Source organism: Megalopta genalis, chromosome 18, assembly GCF_051020955.1.
Source record: "Megalopta genalis isolate 19385.01 chromosome 18, iyMegGena1_principal, whole genome shotgun sequence".
NCBI classification, from domain to species: domain Eukaryota; kingdom Metazoa; phylum Arthropoda; class Insecta; order Hymenoptera; family Halictidae; genus Megalopta; species Megalopta genalis.
The window spans coordinates 2,288,046-2,307,880 of NC_135030.1; the positions used below are offsets into that span (position 1 = coordinate 2,288,046).

Here is a 19,835-nt window from a genome sequence, read left to right on the forward strand (position 1 = left end):
AAATAAAATGTTATTTCTTTCCTCTTGATAATTCTAATAGATCCACAATAATTCAACGATATTTCAAAATTCTATTAATATTTCCACTATTTCAAATTGCAACTACTTTTAATTTTTGACACGAACGCATAAAATCCGCAGGCTATCAATTAATATTCTCAGAAAGTCAAGAATTAACTTAAAATATAATCTTCGTATCATAAATCAGAATTTATAAATAAGTTCGAAGTTACAATAAATAAAAATTGCGTGAATTTCTATCTAAAAAGCGTAAATCGTCGTAAAACAGTGCCCAAAGAGGACATTTTACAGTGAAAAACACACGATCAGTGGCTATTTGTGATATTCTAACCGAAGTATAAAAATGATGAAAAAAGTGCAATTCAATTGATAATAATAATAATAATAATGAAGTGAATCACAAGTCAAACAATTGGCGGACAAAGAATAGCAAGAAGTTGCGAGGAAAGTAGGAAATGAGGTCCTTTTATCAGGCTGCTAGATTGCAAGTATTTACAGTCTGGAGGTGGCAGTAGATTAGGTCCGCCCTTGGTCAGACAAGTTGTGTACGGAGCATTCTCGGTTAAACAGCCACGAGGACCGTACTTAAAGAAAGGGGGGAAACGCAACGTCTGGTACACAAAAACACTTCGTCACCTGTAGCTTGTCAAACTAATTTATTAGGATCGTGCTTTTAACAGCAAGCGAAACGAGGATCGTTCCGGGCGGAACGAGTCAAATGGAGACCATATTTAGTCAGAAAAGTGGAATGAGGACACACAGCGACTAGGCAGGAGAATAGAATATGTGCAGTCCCGGTCCAGACGAGTAAAACGAAGTTACCTTCTGGCCGGACGAGTACAATATTCTACCCAGCCGGACGAACAGAATATGAATAGTTTGTAATCAGTAGAACGGGGTCGTTCTCTGGTTAAATGAAGAAAGTAAACCCAGAGCACACAACTAGAATAGAAGTGAAACTAAAACAAATATCGCATTTATCTTTTAAAATACTCGATATATCGATGCTAATTACCTGCAAAAGTTATTAGAAATCTATAACAGTCTCGAAAATGTTACTTCTGTTATCTATTCTTACGAAACGGAATTAAAGAAGAAAAAATAGTAACTTCAGTCATTTATGAAGGTGTATCGATTTGACGTTGAAATTCAATTTTATTATTAATGAGTATACTACTACTGTGATCAAAAAGTAAGGTGAAATTGTCATTTAAAACTTCCGGGCATTAGGAAGGCAGATAATTTTTTTCCTAGGTTGGTAGGACTGTCTGTAACATTTACCAAGTGTCTGTTTGTCAAAAGGTTTAATTATCTCCGAGTTACACGTGTTTTTGTAAACAACCAAAAGTGAATTTTTCGATTTTTACAATGGGTGATTTTGTTGAGCAAAGAACTTGCATCAAATTTTGTTTGCGGAACGAATATTCTTGTGCGGACACGTTGAAAATGTTACGGAAGGCCTTTGGTGATCAAACTATGGCACAAAAAAACATTTATAAGTGGTACAACGAGTTCAAAGCGGGCCGAGAACGCGTTGAAGACGAACCGCACTCTGGACGACCATCAACGTCTACCGACGAGGGCCACGTCCAAAAAAATCGAAGATTTGGTGCTTGAAAATCGTCGACTGACAATGAGAGACCTCGCTAATAGTGTTGGAATATCATTTGGCTCAGTCCAAACCATTTTGAAGGATGATTTGTGTCTCAAACGCGTCAAGTCTCGATTGGTGCCATGTCATACTGCATTGGTTCTTCGCGACTTTTTTGCCAAAAACTCGACTCATATCGTTCCGCAACCACCGTATTCGCCTGATTTGGCTCCGTGCGACTTCTGGTTATTCAGCAAACTCAAAAAGCCAATGCGGGGACGCCGTTTTGACACGATTGAGGAGATAAAAACCGAATCGAAGAAGGTCTTTTAGGCTATACCGGAAAAAGACTATTCCGACTGTTTCGAGGACTGGAAAAAGCGTCGGAAACAGTGCGTTTTATCGGACGGGGATTACTTTGAAGGGGATGAAATTGATTTGGAAGAATAAACAAAGAATTTACATTTTATAAACAAATTCACCTTACTTTTTGATCACAGTAGTATATGCAAAGTACAGATCGTCTGTCTTACTTGTAGCAAACTATTGTAAAATAAAATAGAAATTTGTTGGTTTTTTTCGAACACGTTGCAAATAATGTAACAGCATTCTTAACCAGCTAGCTGTTTCATTCCCTTTCGAAGGTGTTTCATTAATTCTACGATAGAGCCTTAAAAAGGTCATACGATCCTTTATGCGCTAAAGATTTCTGTACAGAACGGCAGTTCATTTAAATGCTCGATTCCGAAGTAAATCGAATCACATCACCGTGGAGCAAAAAGAGAAATGAAAAACGAAATCACAGGATTTCTGTGTCAGCTTAAAATGTACACGGAATGAAAGATGCATCGTCGCGCCAAAAATGAAAAGAATCCTACTGTTAGTTAGGAGCAATAGTGAAGATCCCGGCAGCTGCATCTAGACGCATTGAAATTAACATACGAGTAGAACGCGGTTCTTATCGGACTAGTAGTATACTACTAGTATAGTAGTAGTATACTACTAACGGAGTATACTGTACGGTCAGACAAGTAGAACAGCGAGTGTTTTTAATGAAACAGGTAGAACGCCTTTGAACAGGGGGGCCACGTATGAGCATTCGCGATAAGTACGATTCACTATGCTCCGCTAATCAAATGATATTATCATTTCCCTCGAAACTTTTAGAAGCAGCTTAATTGGCACTTCAAATCTGAAAGGTTAATTTCACTCACCGGCGGGGCTCCGGAAATGGCCATTCTGTCGGGCTTCGAAACAAAGAAGCTCCTTTGATACGGGAGCGAAATAAAAAAACGACGGCAGAAAGATACACGTGAAAGGATTTTTTTGAAAAGCTCGAAACGACAGAGCAGGCCGGTTTGCCCGATTCGAGTGATTTGTATGGCAGTGATAGGCCGTTCCACTTTAATCCAACGGAAATCTCATATCGTCCATTAACGCCTAATTGAAATTCTCTTTCGGACGGATGGATACGGCCCGTTTCGCAATCAAATACGCATTCCGGACTGGACTACCCGCGTGCCGATCATATTTTAGACGAGTGCCGTTCCTGCCGCCCTCCAATTACCTATAAAACCAATTAAAATTCACGCGGCTCCTTTCGGAAAGTTTACGATTCCCATACGGATGCGATGACTTACGGCGGAATCACGGTGCCCAGTTTCGCGGATAGTTACAGCATAGTGGAACTGTAGCTCTTTTTCCCCGAAAAAACCGCGACGCGTACGAAAAGCTTCCCGTAGAAACGACCGCGATATTACTTTCAATGCAAATACCGCGACGCGTGCGTGCATGGCATTGTGAAAATATCAACGCAAAATTGAAGTTCCTTTACACTCGCATAATTAGCTTCTAATTATTTCATCCGTTTATCGAAGCAGGAAAGTCACGTTGACGTTTAAACATTTACTATGCAACGTTTCATCGCGCCGAAAAAAACACGATTTAATACCGAGTCAAAAGATCTTGGAAGTATTTTGTTATGTGCACCACGCTCAACTGTTTTTGTAGATAGAAGAAGAAAGGTGTTGAAGACACGAAAATGCCGAAATACAACAACAAGGATGACATTTTTTTCACGCTTATAAGGATGGTAGACGTAATACCGAATAGATGAAGAAATAATGGCTTGAAGTTTAAATTTTAACACGTTCCGTGCCACGTGTACCATCGATGGTACACGCTTGCATGTTTACTTAGTGAACTGAACAAATTGTTTACAAGAAATTTAGAACCGAAGAATCAATTTCCACCGCAAGAATGGGCGTTGATAAGTTTTTGTTACGTTGTTATGTGTACGAGAATTAATAATTGCACGTAATACATCAAGTTTTAGTCAAATATCAAAGTGTGAAGATTCGAGTAAAAAAAGCTCGGCACGGAACGTGTTAAACGCGTGTGACTTTAAAAAAGTTAATATTTCCACAGAATAATGCAAATTCGCATATTATAAATTATGATACAAATTTTCTACCAACGAATGCTTTAATACTTGATCTCCAATATAACGAATAGCAAAAAGATGAATTTAATTAGACAATTAAATAAATTCATTTTTAACGAATATATTATTATACATTGTTATATCTCAGAATATTATTAAAATCCTGACTAGTTCGTTTAATTGGTACGATTCAAATGATCCGGAACGACGAAGGTATTGTATATATATATATTTCTCTGTGGTCTATTTTATTCTACTAATCTGAAATAACATTTTCTAACCGGAGATCTCCGAAACACACTTTCGAAATTCTACGAAATTGTGTAAATTATGATATTCACTAAAATCACAGTCACGTCGAATCGGCTGAACGTTGGATATTCTGCGGATTACCTCATCGCACAAAGTGCATTTAAAACGAGCAGCATATTAATTCGATGGCCGTATCAGTCCGAAATACATTCGTTAAAAATGTCAGTGAAGCGCACCACTTACCGATTATCAAATCCGATTGCCTTTTCTATTAAATCCGTCTCCAAAGCTATCTCTTACCTGGAACAGAAAAATTCAACGTTTCCAATGAGGACAAAAAGGATAAGCGATTCAAAACGGAACGCAATAAATAATCGCATCATGTTAAATTCCCTTTATATACCTGATTCAAAATTCTCTGTGCCGCGTTAATGGAACGCGCAAAGACAATTCTGCTCTACGTGTGTGAGGTAAAATCTAATCAACTTTAGGGAAGCAAAGAACAGTGAACGTTTTTAGAATGAAATATATTAATTCATTGAATCGCGAACTAATAAGTTTCACAAATGCGTCCGAAATAAGATGATGATGTGCACGAAGTGATATCAAAGCATCATCAAATAATTTCATGATTATGAAATTATTCTTCCAAGAAAAGTAATTTAAATGAAAACTCAATATATATTTCCTGTTACCTCGTCTCAGTTACCAAAAAAACTGATTTGTCATCAATAATCGTTATAAACAATCAAAATAAATTCTAGTCATCGATAATGGTTGCTTATAATCAAAACAAACTCCGGTCATTGAACGTAGCCAAATTAAATTTCTCTTATTAATAATGGTTATTACATCAAATAAAAATGTAATGGTTATCCCTAATAAGAAATCATTTAAATTATTGGCATCGATGCTCGTACAGCAACTTTTAAAATTACTTCCGCAACGGTTATGTTCGCAGAATAATATACGTTATGCTGTTTTTAAATTTTATTTTATTATTTTCGCAACGATCTCATAATTTCCTGCCGAATTATTCTATAATCGGGAAAGAGAATAGTTGAAAAGAATCTGATTAAATGGTGTAATGTCCCCCCATAGAATGTTCCAGTTCTTTATGTTCGGTGTCTCCGCATCTGCGCGTAGAATTAAACGTTAGATGGTCCACGGGAAAATTACAATCCCCGTGGGGAAATCTTATATCCTGAGTTTATGTCGGATACGGATGACATCTTTGTGTGAACCCGATCGCCATCGAGGAAATGAAAAATTCCAAACGAGATTTGTGCCACGACCAGCGGCGGCCTCCTTATCCGACGCGTATCTGCGCCCGGAATTTATGCGAAACCCGAATCCCCGCGAGCTGGATGGTAGAAAAATTCAGTTACCACGGCCCGATCTCTGGTGTCCTGGCTGAAAGATACTCTTTCTCTTTCAATGCTAGCTCATCTTCGACTTGATTTGCAATTCTCGTCGCTTTTAAATAACCGTTGCAATACAACGGCGATTGGTTTGCCCCCGCAGATTCCTATCGGAATAACAACTTTGTATTATTATCGAGTCCTGCAAAGAGGGTTATTTGTTTCACTGCGAATACCATCGAGAACGACAGATGCACATCAACACTTTATTAACCTGCGGTTTCCCAATAATCCGTTTCATTTCTCCTAACAAATTCCTCAGAAGCGACAACAAGTCCCGTTCAGCAATAACTTCTTTTTCATCTTGTTATCGAAAAGGAGATTAACGAATCGTTAAATGCTCACGTTTCACGATCCTCGTCGCCGAACAAATTCGCACCCTCTTTGCGTTAACGATGGAAGGTGAACGCGTCGCGGACTAACCTGCGTCGTATGCAAATTACAATGTAATATCAATGTTGTCATCGATGCAGGGAATAATATACGCCGCCGGTGATGCCAGAATTAACCGGCATTGAACGCCTGCTGGTGGCGTAATAATCTAATAACGCCTCTGATGCAACCATGATTAAACACTCTATTGTTTGTTCGTCGCGATTTTAAAATGTAAAAGGGGGAAAATGTTGTTATCGTGCCCAGCGATGTGTTTTCTTCTTTTTCTTTTTTTTTTGTTTCGTAGATGAGAACGGAAACAGCCGAAATTCGAGGTTGACGGCCGTTGACAATGTGTGTTGTGCGGGTCGAAGGAGATTGAAACACGAAATAGTCCGCGCTTCCGTGCCGCTTTCAGCGCGGCACGCCTTTTGCTGGAACGATTAACGCATTTTTCGACGCGCGAATGTCCCCGCTAATGAAACTGCCACTCAACGGCGACACAATGGATGTCGAACGAACGCAGCGGCGTAAACCACTTGCCCGGTGAAAGCCATGTGAATTTCTTCGTGCCAATTATGTCACGGTCAACCGCATGCGGCGAACTGCATTCTTAGAGGGAGCAACTCATGATTTTCGCGAGCCAATACTCCCTGTGTCCGTTTGCTATCGTCCGACCGATGTTACCATTTTTCTCTAGATAAATGGAACACACACACACACAACGGCTACCTTCATCGTTTTTATATTTATACAGGGTGGGGCATTTTAACCCTAGAAAGATAACCATATGACAACGTACGTAAAAGATAACCATACGCTTCAGAGGCGCATGCTTTTCTAAGTTAATCTAGTCATTTTAAAGGTTTGGCATTATTGTAAAAATAAAATGCATTTATATTATATTTTTTTATATTTTAAGTAATTTTAAACTTAAATCACTAGACCTCTATGAAAAATTAACAAAAATCAACAGTCTTCGCAGGCGCCTCTGCGACGTAGGTTATCTTTCTCGGGTTAAACAGGTCACCTGAATAACTCGCTTGTTTTTGAAGATGGGAGAAAATGCATTGGACCAAACTTACTTGGTATCGGGAGGCTCATATATATATATAATCTGGTATTACCAATTTTTCTGTAGGTGGAGGCGTTAAGGAGATATGAAGGTCAATTCTGTTTTTTTTAATGGAACAGTAAGTTTTTTTACTTACATTCTGATAGAGAGTTTCGAGGCGAGTACAATGAACTATTATGAAGGTCATTCAAGGTCACCGAAAGTCAACTGCAAGAGAAAATAAATTGTCTCAGAGTACTTTTCGAATACTTGTGTATCACGTATGTTTGGTCCAATGCATTTTCTCCTATCTTCAAAAACAAGCGAGTTATTCAGGTCACCTGTTTAAAATGCCCCACCCTGTATAGCGTATCACTCAATTATTACATTACGCGTAATGTTGCACAGTACAACGAAACGGCCGTTTCAATAACTTACGTCCTGTTTTTAATAAATACGTAAAACAAAGTAAGTTTTCTTATTCACAGTGTACCACAAAACTTCTAAAACGCAATGATTTTTTTAAAAATTGGACTAAACGACTTCAATTTTCTTTCAGATAATAGATGAACTAGTCTACTAGAAAATAACTGAAATGCTTCTCCAAAATATTACTATCACTTGGAATGACAACAAAGATAAAAAAGTCTCGGTAAATTGGTTGATCATTTTCTATTTTCACACATTATTATTTGAAAACCAGACGAATATATACACTGATTTTTCCAACCGGAAAGGCGGTAACCTTCACTGCGAATAAAATAAAGGTTCTATACATTTTCTTATTTATTATATATTATTATTATTATTATTATTATTATATATTATTATTATTATATATATATATATATATATATATATATATATATATATTATTATTATATATTACATATAATTATTATATATTCTATATTATTTTTCGTATTTTACATGTTACAAACGATTAAAGGTTGCCTCGGTCTAGTCATCGCTGCGGTAAATCTCGACTCATCAATTTCAACTCCATTAGAAGCAATCGGTTTCGCGAAATTTTTAAGAACGACGATTCGGTAGCGAACGTGCTAATGTAAGCGCCTCGGCTCCGCTCGAAACAAGCAACGTGGGTGTTAACAAACGGCGAAGATTGATCGTGTTTCAAGTGGCGCGCGAGGCTTGCAAGAATCGTGGTCAGAGAGGAAAGGAGAATACACCGTTCCGCGAGGAATCATTTACTTGGGACCGGCATTGTAGTCGGCGAAAGAAAACGTTGGGCGAAGCCTGGCGTCTTCGAAAGTTCGAGGACGAAGAGTTTTAACGATAGCAAAAACCGATCTGCCGTCCCGCCACGCGAACGTCCGATCGGAAACTACTTCGGGGTTACGTAAAGTTTCCCCATCGCTCATCAGCCGTCCCTTTGCCGGCCGAGCCATTGAAAACCGGCCGAAGTTGGACGCGCGAACACAGGAATCCCGGAGAAAAAAAGGGGGACTACAGACGCGAAAAAAAAGATAGTAATGCATTCGAGGATGTTGACTTCTTGTGCGCGATCGGACATTTTAGTTGGACTTGCACAATGAAAATGCAGACAAATTTCAGGAGCTACGATTATTCGAGGCTCGCGGCACGTTTTCGCAGTTGTTGGCAATCGGCAACTAGCGAGGCTCGAACAATCGTATCTCCTCTTCCAGAATTGTCCAGTTTTGTTTATGAGCTGAGGGACAATTGAAGAGAATTTCAATAAATTCTCTTCAATTATAACAATTATTCAGCTGTTAGCAGTACAGCCGGAGATAAAAGTAACATCGTAGAACCTCGAATGTCCGGGTCAAACAGAGTAGCACGAATGTTCGGATAAGAGAACAGTTACTAAATCACAGTACGAGATTTTATCTGGACTAATTTATACAGTAAATCGTTTTGCACATGGCTTATCTTAGAGTCAGCTGATCGCACGAGGAATATATTTGTATAATCGTAGTTCTACTATAATGTGTTCGAGGATAAGTAACTTTCTTCTGCGCGATTAAGTATTTTAGTTAGAGTTGCGGAAAAGAAACTGCAAGTGTATATGATAATCCTGTGTAAAAGATATTCAGTTGTCAACGACGCGGTAAAAATCGTAGTAAAAACAAGCGATTAAAGATCAGACTTTTATAGATTTCATTCTTCGTTGGAGAAATTATGTTTTATTTTATATTGATTCCCTGGGAAACCTATTGAACATTATGCATCCATTTATTTTTCAATAGCATGTGTATACATTGAGAACACGTCTGGACTTAAAAATTGTTGTTCATAATTTATTCGAAAGAAGAGAAGAGCTAAGTGAACTAATAAGTCAACTGTCAAAGCTTTCCACGTTTGACAAGATGTATTTTCATAGTTTTGAGAATTTGCGTGTTCTATCAAAGTGGAGTATTTTCTACAATTATTTCCTTATAAAATCTTGTAAATACCGAGACCTGTGGAACGTAGGGGAAATATTGTTAAAAGACGAACCTAAGACTACAGGTGCCGAATTTTAACACAGAAAATCCCCACAATATCAAAATCATTTAATTAATGAAATCGAAACGAGAAAGTTTTAAATTTACTGCTTTGTATATTAAAAATCCTAATAACATTCAGTTTGGTCAATACAGGGTGTCCTAATAATGTGTAGAAGAATGAGTCTAGGTTAGGTCTGGGTTAGGTCTGGCTAAGGTCTGAGTTACACAGAAAAGAGTGTAGGCTAAGAAATATTGAATTAGGTAACTTAATTTTCATTAAGTTTCATAACTTATCGTAGATATTGTTAAATTACAGTTAAGTTAGAACAATAACATTGTAATGTAAACAGTTAAATCCAGACCTAACACTATTTATACCAAAGGTTTTGATACCTTTGATACCTAAGTGATTACATAGAAAACATAGAACATAAAAATAATTTTTAGTAAATTATTGAGATGAAAAAAAATTAAATAATTTTAATAATAAAATTAAAAATATAATAATAATTATTATAAATAATTTTCAGTATTATAAAAATTATTTTTATGTTCTATGCTTTCTGTGTAATCATTTAGGTATCAAAGGTATCAAAATGTACGTAATCACTTTTCAACTTTTGCTATATCCGTCAAAACAGTGTTAAAGTGACCCAAGGTTATTTCGTAATTTCTAAGTGAATAAATGATTCTTCTAAAAGAGGATCAAAGAAGTTTAAGTCGAGAGCGTTTCTATTTACCAAAGCACGCGATAGATAAGAATGCGATCGTGGTACATAGAAAACACGTGTTAGACGGAAATATTTCTTGCGGCACATGTCCGTAAGGACAACCGGCGCAAGACGGCACGTGAGCGTTGTACCAAAGAGACTGGTCCAGCAGAGGCTAGACGAAAGACGGGCTAACTTACTAACCGAGATGAATTCTAAGAAATCGGTTAGCCATCGCAGCGGACAATTTGAAACAATTATCGAATCTCAAGCGTCGCTTTCCTTTATCGAGGATACTCGCAGGCTGTTAACAAACCGAATCGAATACCCTTTAACGAAGACTACCGGTGGTGAAGTCCCGTTCAGCGAAAACAAATTAAAAAGCCGGCGGTCCGAGGCGGAAAATCCTGGGATTCCGCGTGAACGGGTCTGGCGTACGGGACACCGCCGGTCGAGCCCGAAATAACAAGAGGGACGCCGCGCCGTTCGTAGGGAAGGTCGCGTTGTCCCGCGCAAGTACAAAGCTAGACCCTTTCATCGATATTCGAGCGATTGTTCCGCTCACGGCTGGCAGTTTCGCTGGAACGCTGATTTGACAGCTCATCTGACCTCTTGATTCGTTGTTCCGATTCCTTTTTTCCCCGCGGTGCAACAGCCTTTGTGATGGCCCGTCATCTATCGATCCCCATTGTGTCGCGCAGCTCTGCCGTTGCCGTCGCCGGAGTTACCGTTTCTATCACGCCTGAATCGCAACCGGTACACATTTTATTTCCCCGCAAATCTACGGCGATCCCTCGAACCGCCGGGCGACGCGACGGTGCTAGCTGACTTCCTTCTCAGGGATTTTCATTTACGCGATTATTATAGTTGTCATGGACGAAATTATTTGGTTATATACAGGGAGTCCCGAAAATGCCTCGCAATCCGAAAGTGGCGGGTTCCTCGGGTCATTCGAAGCAACTTTTTCCTTTACAAAAATGTTCTCCGAGGCGCCGTTAACGAGTTATCAACGAAGAACAGTGACCAATGAGAGGCGAGCTCGGCTGGCGCGAGGCGACCGAGCCAATGAGCGGAACTGGGCTTCGCGCGCTGGTTGGCTGGGCCGCCTCGCGTCGGCCGTACTCGATTCTTATTGGTCGCTGTTTTTCGTTAATAACTCGTTAACGGTGCCTCGGAGAGAATTTTTGTAAAGGAAGAAGTTGCTTCAAATTTTTACCTAGAACTGATCACAGTAATCGAGGCACAGAAACTAGATCAATGTACAGAAACTGGCACATAGTTAATTAACTTTTCATCTTTTAAGAGCACAGTAACACGCTCAAAAACTGTTACGTATATTTTGTTAAATATTTCACGTTGCTTACATATTTCATTTATGAAAAAATTTGTACTCACATAAAAGACATCAATATATAATTTAGATATTTTAAGAAGTGCGACGTCGATAAAAGAGCTATTTAATTGGTCGAAAAATGCAGACGTCACTCTAATGGGCACAGAATTTGATACATTTACTCTAGTGTACGGCAATCGTTTTATCACGATTTTGATCAGAAACTCTAAAAAATTTACAGTTTTAAAAATCGTTCTGCTGCTTCAAATGATCCGAGGAACCCGCCATTTCCGGATTGCGAGACATTCTTGGGACACCCTGTATATTCGAGTCTTCGTTTCAACTCGTGTTCATGAACGCAGATAGTAAAACAATTATGGTTTTGGAATGACCAGCAAAATCTCGGGATCTTAGCACTTGATTTATCGAAAGCCTATTAATAGAAACTTCAATTACTCTGCTTTATCAAGAGGAATCTAAACAGTCTTTTTGTATATAATAGTCCCAAACTGGGACGACTTGTCGAAATGAAAATAGTTAATAAAATAGAAATAGTTAATGTCATCGAACAATTTATTTTGAAAAAAATAGAAAAGTAGAAATTCATAGATGTTTCACACTCGAACGACGAGGCCTGGGAGTATTTTGACTCAGATTATAAATATTGTTATTTGATTGTCTAGTTACTGCCAATTAATGTAAATTTCCAAGTGTTTCATTAAGTTCAGTAAAAAGAAATTATTACATCTAGAAGGAGAGCCTTGGGAAATATGTTAGAAAAACTGATAAATGAAATTATGAATAATTCTAACTATATTCCCTCCTTTCACAGTGACAAAAATAAAAAGATGCGTGATCACATAGTGGTACTGGACAATCTTATTGTTAATAAAACTTTTGCATACACCTTTGAAGTCATGACTGATTGATTTTCTATTGAATCCTCCACGACGGATTCTTATACGAGGACATAGTTTTATTCTGGATTATGCCGGAATGTGCAGGTTCTATAGCGGGCGAGGTTTTAAAACCAATTAGGGTATTTCAGTACAAGCTATTCTATTGAAATATCCGGGGTCTATAAGCGTTAAGCGCATCTATAAGCGTTAAAGAGATTATCTTCGATGGGAACTGGTTGGAAACGTTGATAGTTTGGATTAGGTTCTAAAATAGAAAGTAAGTGTTTAAAAAACGCATTAGCTTTCTATTGATAGCTCCATTACGTCGACGTCCCTTAATCAGTAGTTAACTGTAACACTATACTTTATTAAAATTAAAATACATGTACTTTTCACGGAGAAGTTGTGTTTGTTGCCAATTGTCTACATTCCAGTTCCACTTAATTTTATTCAAAAACCTGAGTATGCGCGTTTCCGAACACACGTTGATAACAATAGACAATAGACCATGTGTGAAATTAAAGACTTGTCATTACTTTTGGCGAGTAAGTTATATGTTTTTTGACATTTGAATGTGGTGGGTGAGATATTTCCTTTTTTCGAGTTTAAATATTGCTTTGTGTCACAACAAAGATCGCAATTGCTTTGCTGCATTTCATTTATAAATAATGTGAAAATTCCTATACTAATAGATAATGTAATATTATATATATATTTTATAAATAATGTGAAAATTCCTATACTAATAGATAATATAAATGCATGACCATTCGTTTACGTCGACAATAATTTTAGTAATAAACGCATATTGTTGCCAAAAATCTACATACAACTTTTTTTCAAAATAAATACTCGATACTATTACCTAGATTTTTTTATTTATTTTTCACGTAACCTATGACTACATGCCTATAAAAAACGATTTTTTAAAATTCAAAACAAAAAATCATGCATTTAAGGGTTAAAGAAACACAGTGACCAATGAGACGCGAGATTAGCTGGCGCGAGGCGGCCGAGTCAACGAACGATCGAAGTCCAGTTCCGTTTATTGGCTCGGCCGCACGCGACAGCTAATCTCGCCTCTGATTGGTCACTGTCTTTCGTTAATAACTCGCAAACGAAGCCGCGGATTGCATTTTCTCTAAGGAAAAAGTTACTCCAAATGACCTCGGGAATCCCCTTCTTTCGAATTGCGAGACATTTTCAGGAACCTCTAATTTCTCGTTCGTACGATAATTTTGAGATACCCTGTAGAAGATCAGAGAATACGATTTCGACGGATTCCGCGGAAAAAACTTCTAATTCGAGTTAAAGTGTTCTTGCACCGAATGCCACGCTGTAAACCGCGTGATCTCAGAAAGCGACAAGTGCAACATAGACGCTTCTCCAAGGTTCCCATGAAAATATTTGTCCGAAAACTCGCAGCAATAACTCTGCGCGAACTGCAAATTCGTTCGATTCATATTACGATTGAAATCGTTGACCGTGTACTTCTCATTGCAGCTAAAGCGCAGTTCCCGCGGACGTAGTATTCGAAGGGAGAAGCTCCTCCGGGTTTTTTTTTTCAAAGTTGAACTGGCCGTTCGAAAACCGGGATTATCGCGGATTTTTTCGGAACGTCTGTCCGAGCAAATAGAAGACGACGGGACGCGCGACGACCCGACGGACTAATTCGCCCGCGGCCGAGAGCGCCCGGTTCGCGTATTTTTGCCGTTCGTAAATTAAAAATGCATCGGAATAGCGTGAAATATCTTCTTCGTCGATCCGGCCGGCGGGACGGGTGCTGTCGATAGTTCGAAAATTAAAATGTAACCTGCACGTCGCGCCTGCCATCCGCCGCGACGGATGTAATCAATTCTTGAACGGGATATAGAATTCGTCGCGCGTTTCCGGACGACTCGAATCACGGGAATTTTCTGAATTTTAATGAAGTCGCTGCGCAACCGGCCAATTAAATCGGCCGTCGACGTCGACCCGATTCCACGAGAGAATTAAATCTGAAACGCGCCGCCGTCCCGTCCGCGGAAACGTTCGCGCCACGGTTCGCTGGAAACGCGCGCGCGCGTATGGTCGTTTCAGAGAAAGAGCAAAGCTATTTCAATGATTTATCGACTGTTTTGTCTGACAGTTTGCTCTCACTGGGCGAGCCAACAGAAACGAGATTTTCAAATATTTTTGTTACTGTTACGAATGGGGGGCAAACGCCTCCAGGAACACTAATAGTAGCAGTAAATTAGAAATCGTTTATAATACTACGGAAAAGTCTGCCCTCGAAAGCACTGTGAAAGCCGTACTGACGTTTGTCGTTGTTTTTGTAAACGGTGCTCTGTATTTTTTAACAGAGTCGGGCATTATTTGAATTTCTCCGGATAATTGTTTAGCCGAGAGAATTCTCCGAACGCATTGCCTTTCGATCGAATGTTTCTTTCGAGTAATGTTTATTTATTATTGGTCATAAATTACACTATCTATTTGTTCGTATAAAGAATTATTCGAACGAGCTAGTCGAACAGAGATTGTGAAATTGTTCAAAATAAAGCTAGTCAAGTAGAGCTTATGAAAATAATTCGAAGAACAATGCGAATAATTGTTGATTGCTTTTACGTAATTTTGTAAGACTGTGTTTATACGAATGCATTTAGGATCAGTTCAATTTCAAGTACTTGTAGAGTTATTTTGCTGATTTCATCTTCTGCCTCGTAGAAAAAATTATGTACTTTTGCATCGATGATCAATCAAATCAAAAGTAACACACTTTCTGATGCAACGTTTGAAAAATAGTTAATTGTCAAAAGAGGTGTGGAAGAAATAAATCGATAAACTATGAAAAATCAGTTTATACTCTACTATTTTGATTGCGAATCAATTATTTTTCGTATGAATTCTTGTACGAATAAATTCTTGCTCGAATGAATTTTTATTCGGGTTAATTTTTGTCCAGATATATTTGTATTCATACTTTATGTATTTCATGTGATTTTCACCGAAGAATAGTTCGAGATAGAATTTGAGAAACATGGAAATACGATATATGTTTTATGAATAGACTGCAAATCTGTATGCAAGGATCTGTATTCAAAGAAATTTTCTAAATATTATTCTTAAATCGTATTTCTTAACACTAGATTAACGGAGCACTAAAAGCAGCTGTTTTATATTAATTTATAAAAGTGAAAATAGGGCATTTATTCTGATTTTTAACGAGTGTTATTGTAAAATATGCCAAGCAAGCAGCAAATATATTGAATAAATAACTCACCGATGTATTGTTACAATTTGAATAATCGTAAATTAAAAAATTAGTTAGTTACACAATTATTTTCTTAAATAAAAAAGGTTGACTAGAAACTCAACACTTTGCATTTGAAATATTTGAACTTTCATTTTCTGTTGCCCGTTTATTTTTTTAATATTCTGCGATATTCTCGGCAAACTTGTTACAAATATCTCAAAAATGGAAAGTGTATCGGTGAAATTTAAGATATACTAATTATATCATCATTAAAAATAGAAGAGATATCCTCAGAATTGCTTAATATTTGTCACGTTATTGTTTCCAAATACGAAAAAAACCTTTGGAGAAGTTCTTATCATAACCTTGGACCAAAAAAGACAATTACGAAGAACCACGAAAAGAAAACGTACAGAAACTGATAGTTCAACAGATGACGAAGAAGAAATTATTCTAAGTAATGATAATGATTATGAACAAAATTATGATGCAGAATGTTTGTTTTTTATAGGCCTTTACTCGTCAGACGTAAACAATACGTTAAATGTATGAAGCGTTACCGATGAGCCCACAAAGACTGTGTGCCTAAAAATAAACTTTATATGCCCAACGTGTGAAAAAAGGCAAAAAAGATTTTCCCAGAAAGTCAAACTATTTTTAAAGTTGAAGTTCTTAAAGTTAATCTATTTTTCGAAGTGAATCTCCACACTTTTCGTTTCTCCTTTATTACGGAGAAGCGGAGAATTTTCCCCCTGTATTTTCTAGTAGATTGTAAAAGAATACATATTTCAGTTCATAAATGTGTATCCACTTTTCATAAAACTATTTTCAATCGAAAATCATGATCTAATAGAAAAATGAGTCTCACATCTCAAGCACCTTTACCTCAATTTTCTTTCAAAAAATTTACAAAAACCGCATCATTTTTCGATCGTCGAAATGCGAGAGGCTCTAATATGTCAAGTAATTGATCGATTGTTTTTCAATACAATATGGCAACCCCTCCCCCCCAAGTTTCGTAAAACAAGCACAGCCTACCATCTGGTCGCCATTAAGAATTTCGTTACAAAGGATAGAAGTGCATCTCCCGGCGCTACAGACCGAGAAGAATAAACTCAATTATTTCGACATCAAAGCTACCATTTCTGGACGGTCGTCATTGAACCATGTCCTACGCCGTTATAGTTCTATCCGCTCCATCTTTCTTCCTCCTCTTTCTCGGTTCAGTGGAATACTTCGACCTTCTCCGGTCCATTCTTTCGCCCCTTCTTGCCCTTCCGTCCTCCGCCGTCGTTTCTTCCTCGTTCCTGACGTAAAACGAACGGACTCCCCGATATCGACAATCGTCTACGATACGAAACTAATGGCGCCCAGAGATTCGTTATTCGTCTCGCTGGTTCCGCGTCTTTCGAGCGTTTCTGGCAGAGGCGTCGCGCTTTCAATATTTTCTTTGAAACTTCGACACCCTTCCTTTTGTCCTCGTGTCTGTTTTAATGCGAACAGACAGCGAGCTTGTATTTCTCACGGTCTCGAACTCGCAGACCGAGCCTCGCAAAAGACTGCCTCGCTTCGATTCTGAGATGAACGAGTCCTCATTGGAATAACAACAAATGTCTGCGACGCGGCGCGTCCGGGCTCTAGCCAGAGCTTTCGCCGATTAATCTTTTTAACCCGAGAAAGATAACCTACGTCGCAGAGGCGCCTGCGAAGACTGTTGATTTTTGTTAATTTTTCATAGAGGTCTAGTGATTTAAGTTGAAAATTACTTAAAATATAAAAAAATGTAATATAAATGCATTTTATTTTTACAATAATGCCAAACCTTTAAAATGACTAGATTAACTGAAATAAATATCCATTGTTAGTATAAAATTGACGCCTTAGAAAAGCATGCGCCTCTGAAGCGTATGGTTATCTTTTACGTACGTTGCCATATGGTTATCTTTCTAGGGTTAATACGTTCCGTGCCGAGCTTTTTTTACTCGAATCTTCACACTTTGATATTTTACTAAAACTTGATGTATTACGTGCAATATTATTAATTCTCGTGCACATAACAACGTAACAAAAACTTATCAACGCCCATTCTTGCGGTGGAAATTGATTCTTCGGTTCTAAATTTCTTGTAAACAATTTGTTCAGTTCACTAAGTAAACATGCAAGCGTGCACCATCGATGGTACACGTGGCACGGAACGTGTTAAGGGGCGGTTCCGGCCACGAACTTTAAGACAACCGCTATTTTTTCTTCGTTTCACATTTTGATGCTTCTAGAGTGTATTAATTAAATGCAAATTTCGAAATTCTCAAAATTATCGAAGTTTTAGGGCAATTAAGCAATCCGAATGAATTTTATGGAGAAACTGGAGGATTGATGCAATTGCAATGACTGCAAGATTAGAGGTAAATATACTTTTTTATAAGTTTATATTATATTATATTTATTTATAACTATATTTATTTATAACTCAATTTGAGTGAGTTTTTTTTTTTTAATTAAAGAATATATTTTTTTCGCAGTCAACGTGTCTTTAATATCGCAAGTTTCTCCAAATTTACCAATTTTTAAGGAATGTGGAACTATGGCAAATCGATAAGAAAAGGTTATGTTTGACTTTAAAATGTCGGAACATCATTATAGAAAAAGAAAATTTTTTTAAGGATATATTTGATCTTTTGAACGTCCTATCGTCAAAGAGAGTTGAGGACTATAAATAAAATGAGGTATATTAATTCTTAATAGTTAAATAAAATTTTAAAAAATGTATAATTATTGTATATACAAAAACATTTTAAAAGTGACCTTCTTAAACCAGAACCTCCACTTAATGTACCGTATCTTCTGAATCATGGCATATAATCGTTTACATGAAATTGATTCGATTTTTAAGGCATTTGCAATTATTTTCTTGATTCATAATTATTAGGTATTAATCGTTTAATAAATTTTTTGCTTACAGCGATCGAAGCATCGAAAACTAGTTCAAATAATTTTAAACTTTCGAAAAATTTGCCTCAAAAAAGTCGTGTTAATAAAAATACTATAAAAGATAAATTATGTTTGCATTGTTTTACACTTGAAAAACCTACAAAATGAACTTAATTTGCACTAGTTCGATTATCAAGCGTACCTCTAGATCCAAATAATTCTAATTTCGTGGAAACATTGGGCTTAAACACGTTCTTTCAAAATTGTTAATTTAAAATATTTCAATAATATTAAAAATTGCACTTACTAAAGAAATCATAAAGAAGATTAAACGTGGTTAAACGTGGAAATAAATGTCCACTCGTTTATTAGTTCAACATAGACCGAAATATGCAAAAAAAGTTCAAACATTATTCACGAGTTTATTAATACATAAAATTTAGTGAATTTTAATATACCCGCCTCTTCATATTATCGTATTTCTCACTTATTTGCATTTTGAAATCAAGTTAGCATGCGAATTAAAATCTGTTTAATTGTCGCTAACACGTTTAATCGATATTAATAAAATGTCAACAAATTTTGTACACGTCATAATATTTACAAAATTAACAGATTTACACGGACTTTCGTATCACTATATATTATCGACATTATATATATTTAAACAGACCTCATAACGTTGGCTGCATATAATTCCAGGATCTCAAAATCAATATTGAATTTCCCTATAGACATCCGATAAGATTACGTAGATTGAAAGTCAGGTTGATCCTTAAATCAACGTAATAGAAAATGTTGAGCCGGTGTAGCCATATTACTGGTTGGTTATGAAAGAAACAAGAAAGAAAAAAGGTGAAATGAAAAAGAAAAGAGCAAGAGAGAGACAAAACCGATGCTATATCGCGCAATGAAATCCACAGATGTCCCAATATTTCAGATAGCACGAAACAAGTTTTTATTGGCACAATATATCGCAGAAAACGCGCGCGCGTTCGACGAATCGTCCGCAAGATCGATATAACTTGGCGCGATATTATTCAGCGTTCAGGGTTCGCTTAATGATAGCTTTGAGACGATCTTCGCCGACAGATAGCACGATCAATGGTCG

General features: G+C 37.3%; 1 protein-coding gene across 1 annotated transcript in view; it reads right to left on the reverse strand.

Moving 5' to 3' along the window:
* Positions 1 to 4,541: 4,541 nt before the first annotated feature.
* Positions 4,542 to 19,835, reverse strand: part of LOC143260740 (dystonin-like) — a 183,124-nt gene continuing 167,830 nt past the window's right edge. Inside the window, exon 6 of the mRNA XM_076527285.1 lies at positions 4,542 to 4,607. Coding sequence (XP_076383400.1) covers positions 4,557 to 4,607 — 51 coding nt within the window. The 3' untranslated portion in view covers positions 4,542 to 4,556. The remainder of the gene's footprint in view (positions 4,608 to 19,835) is intronic.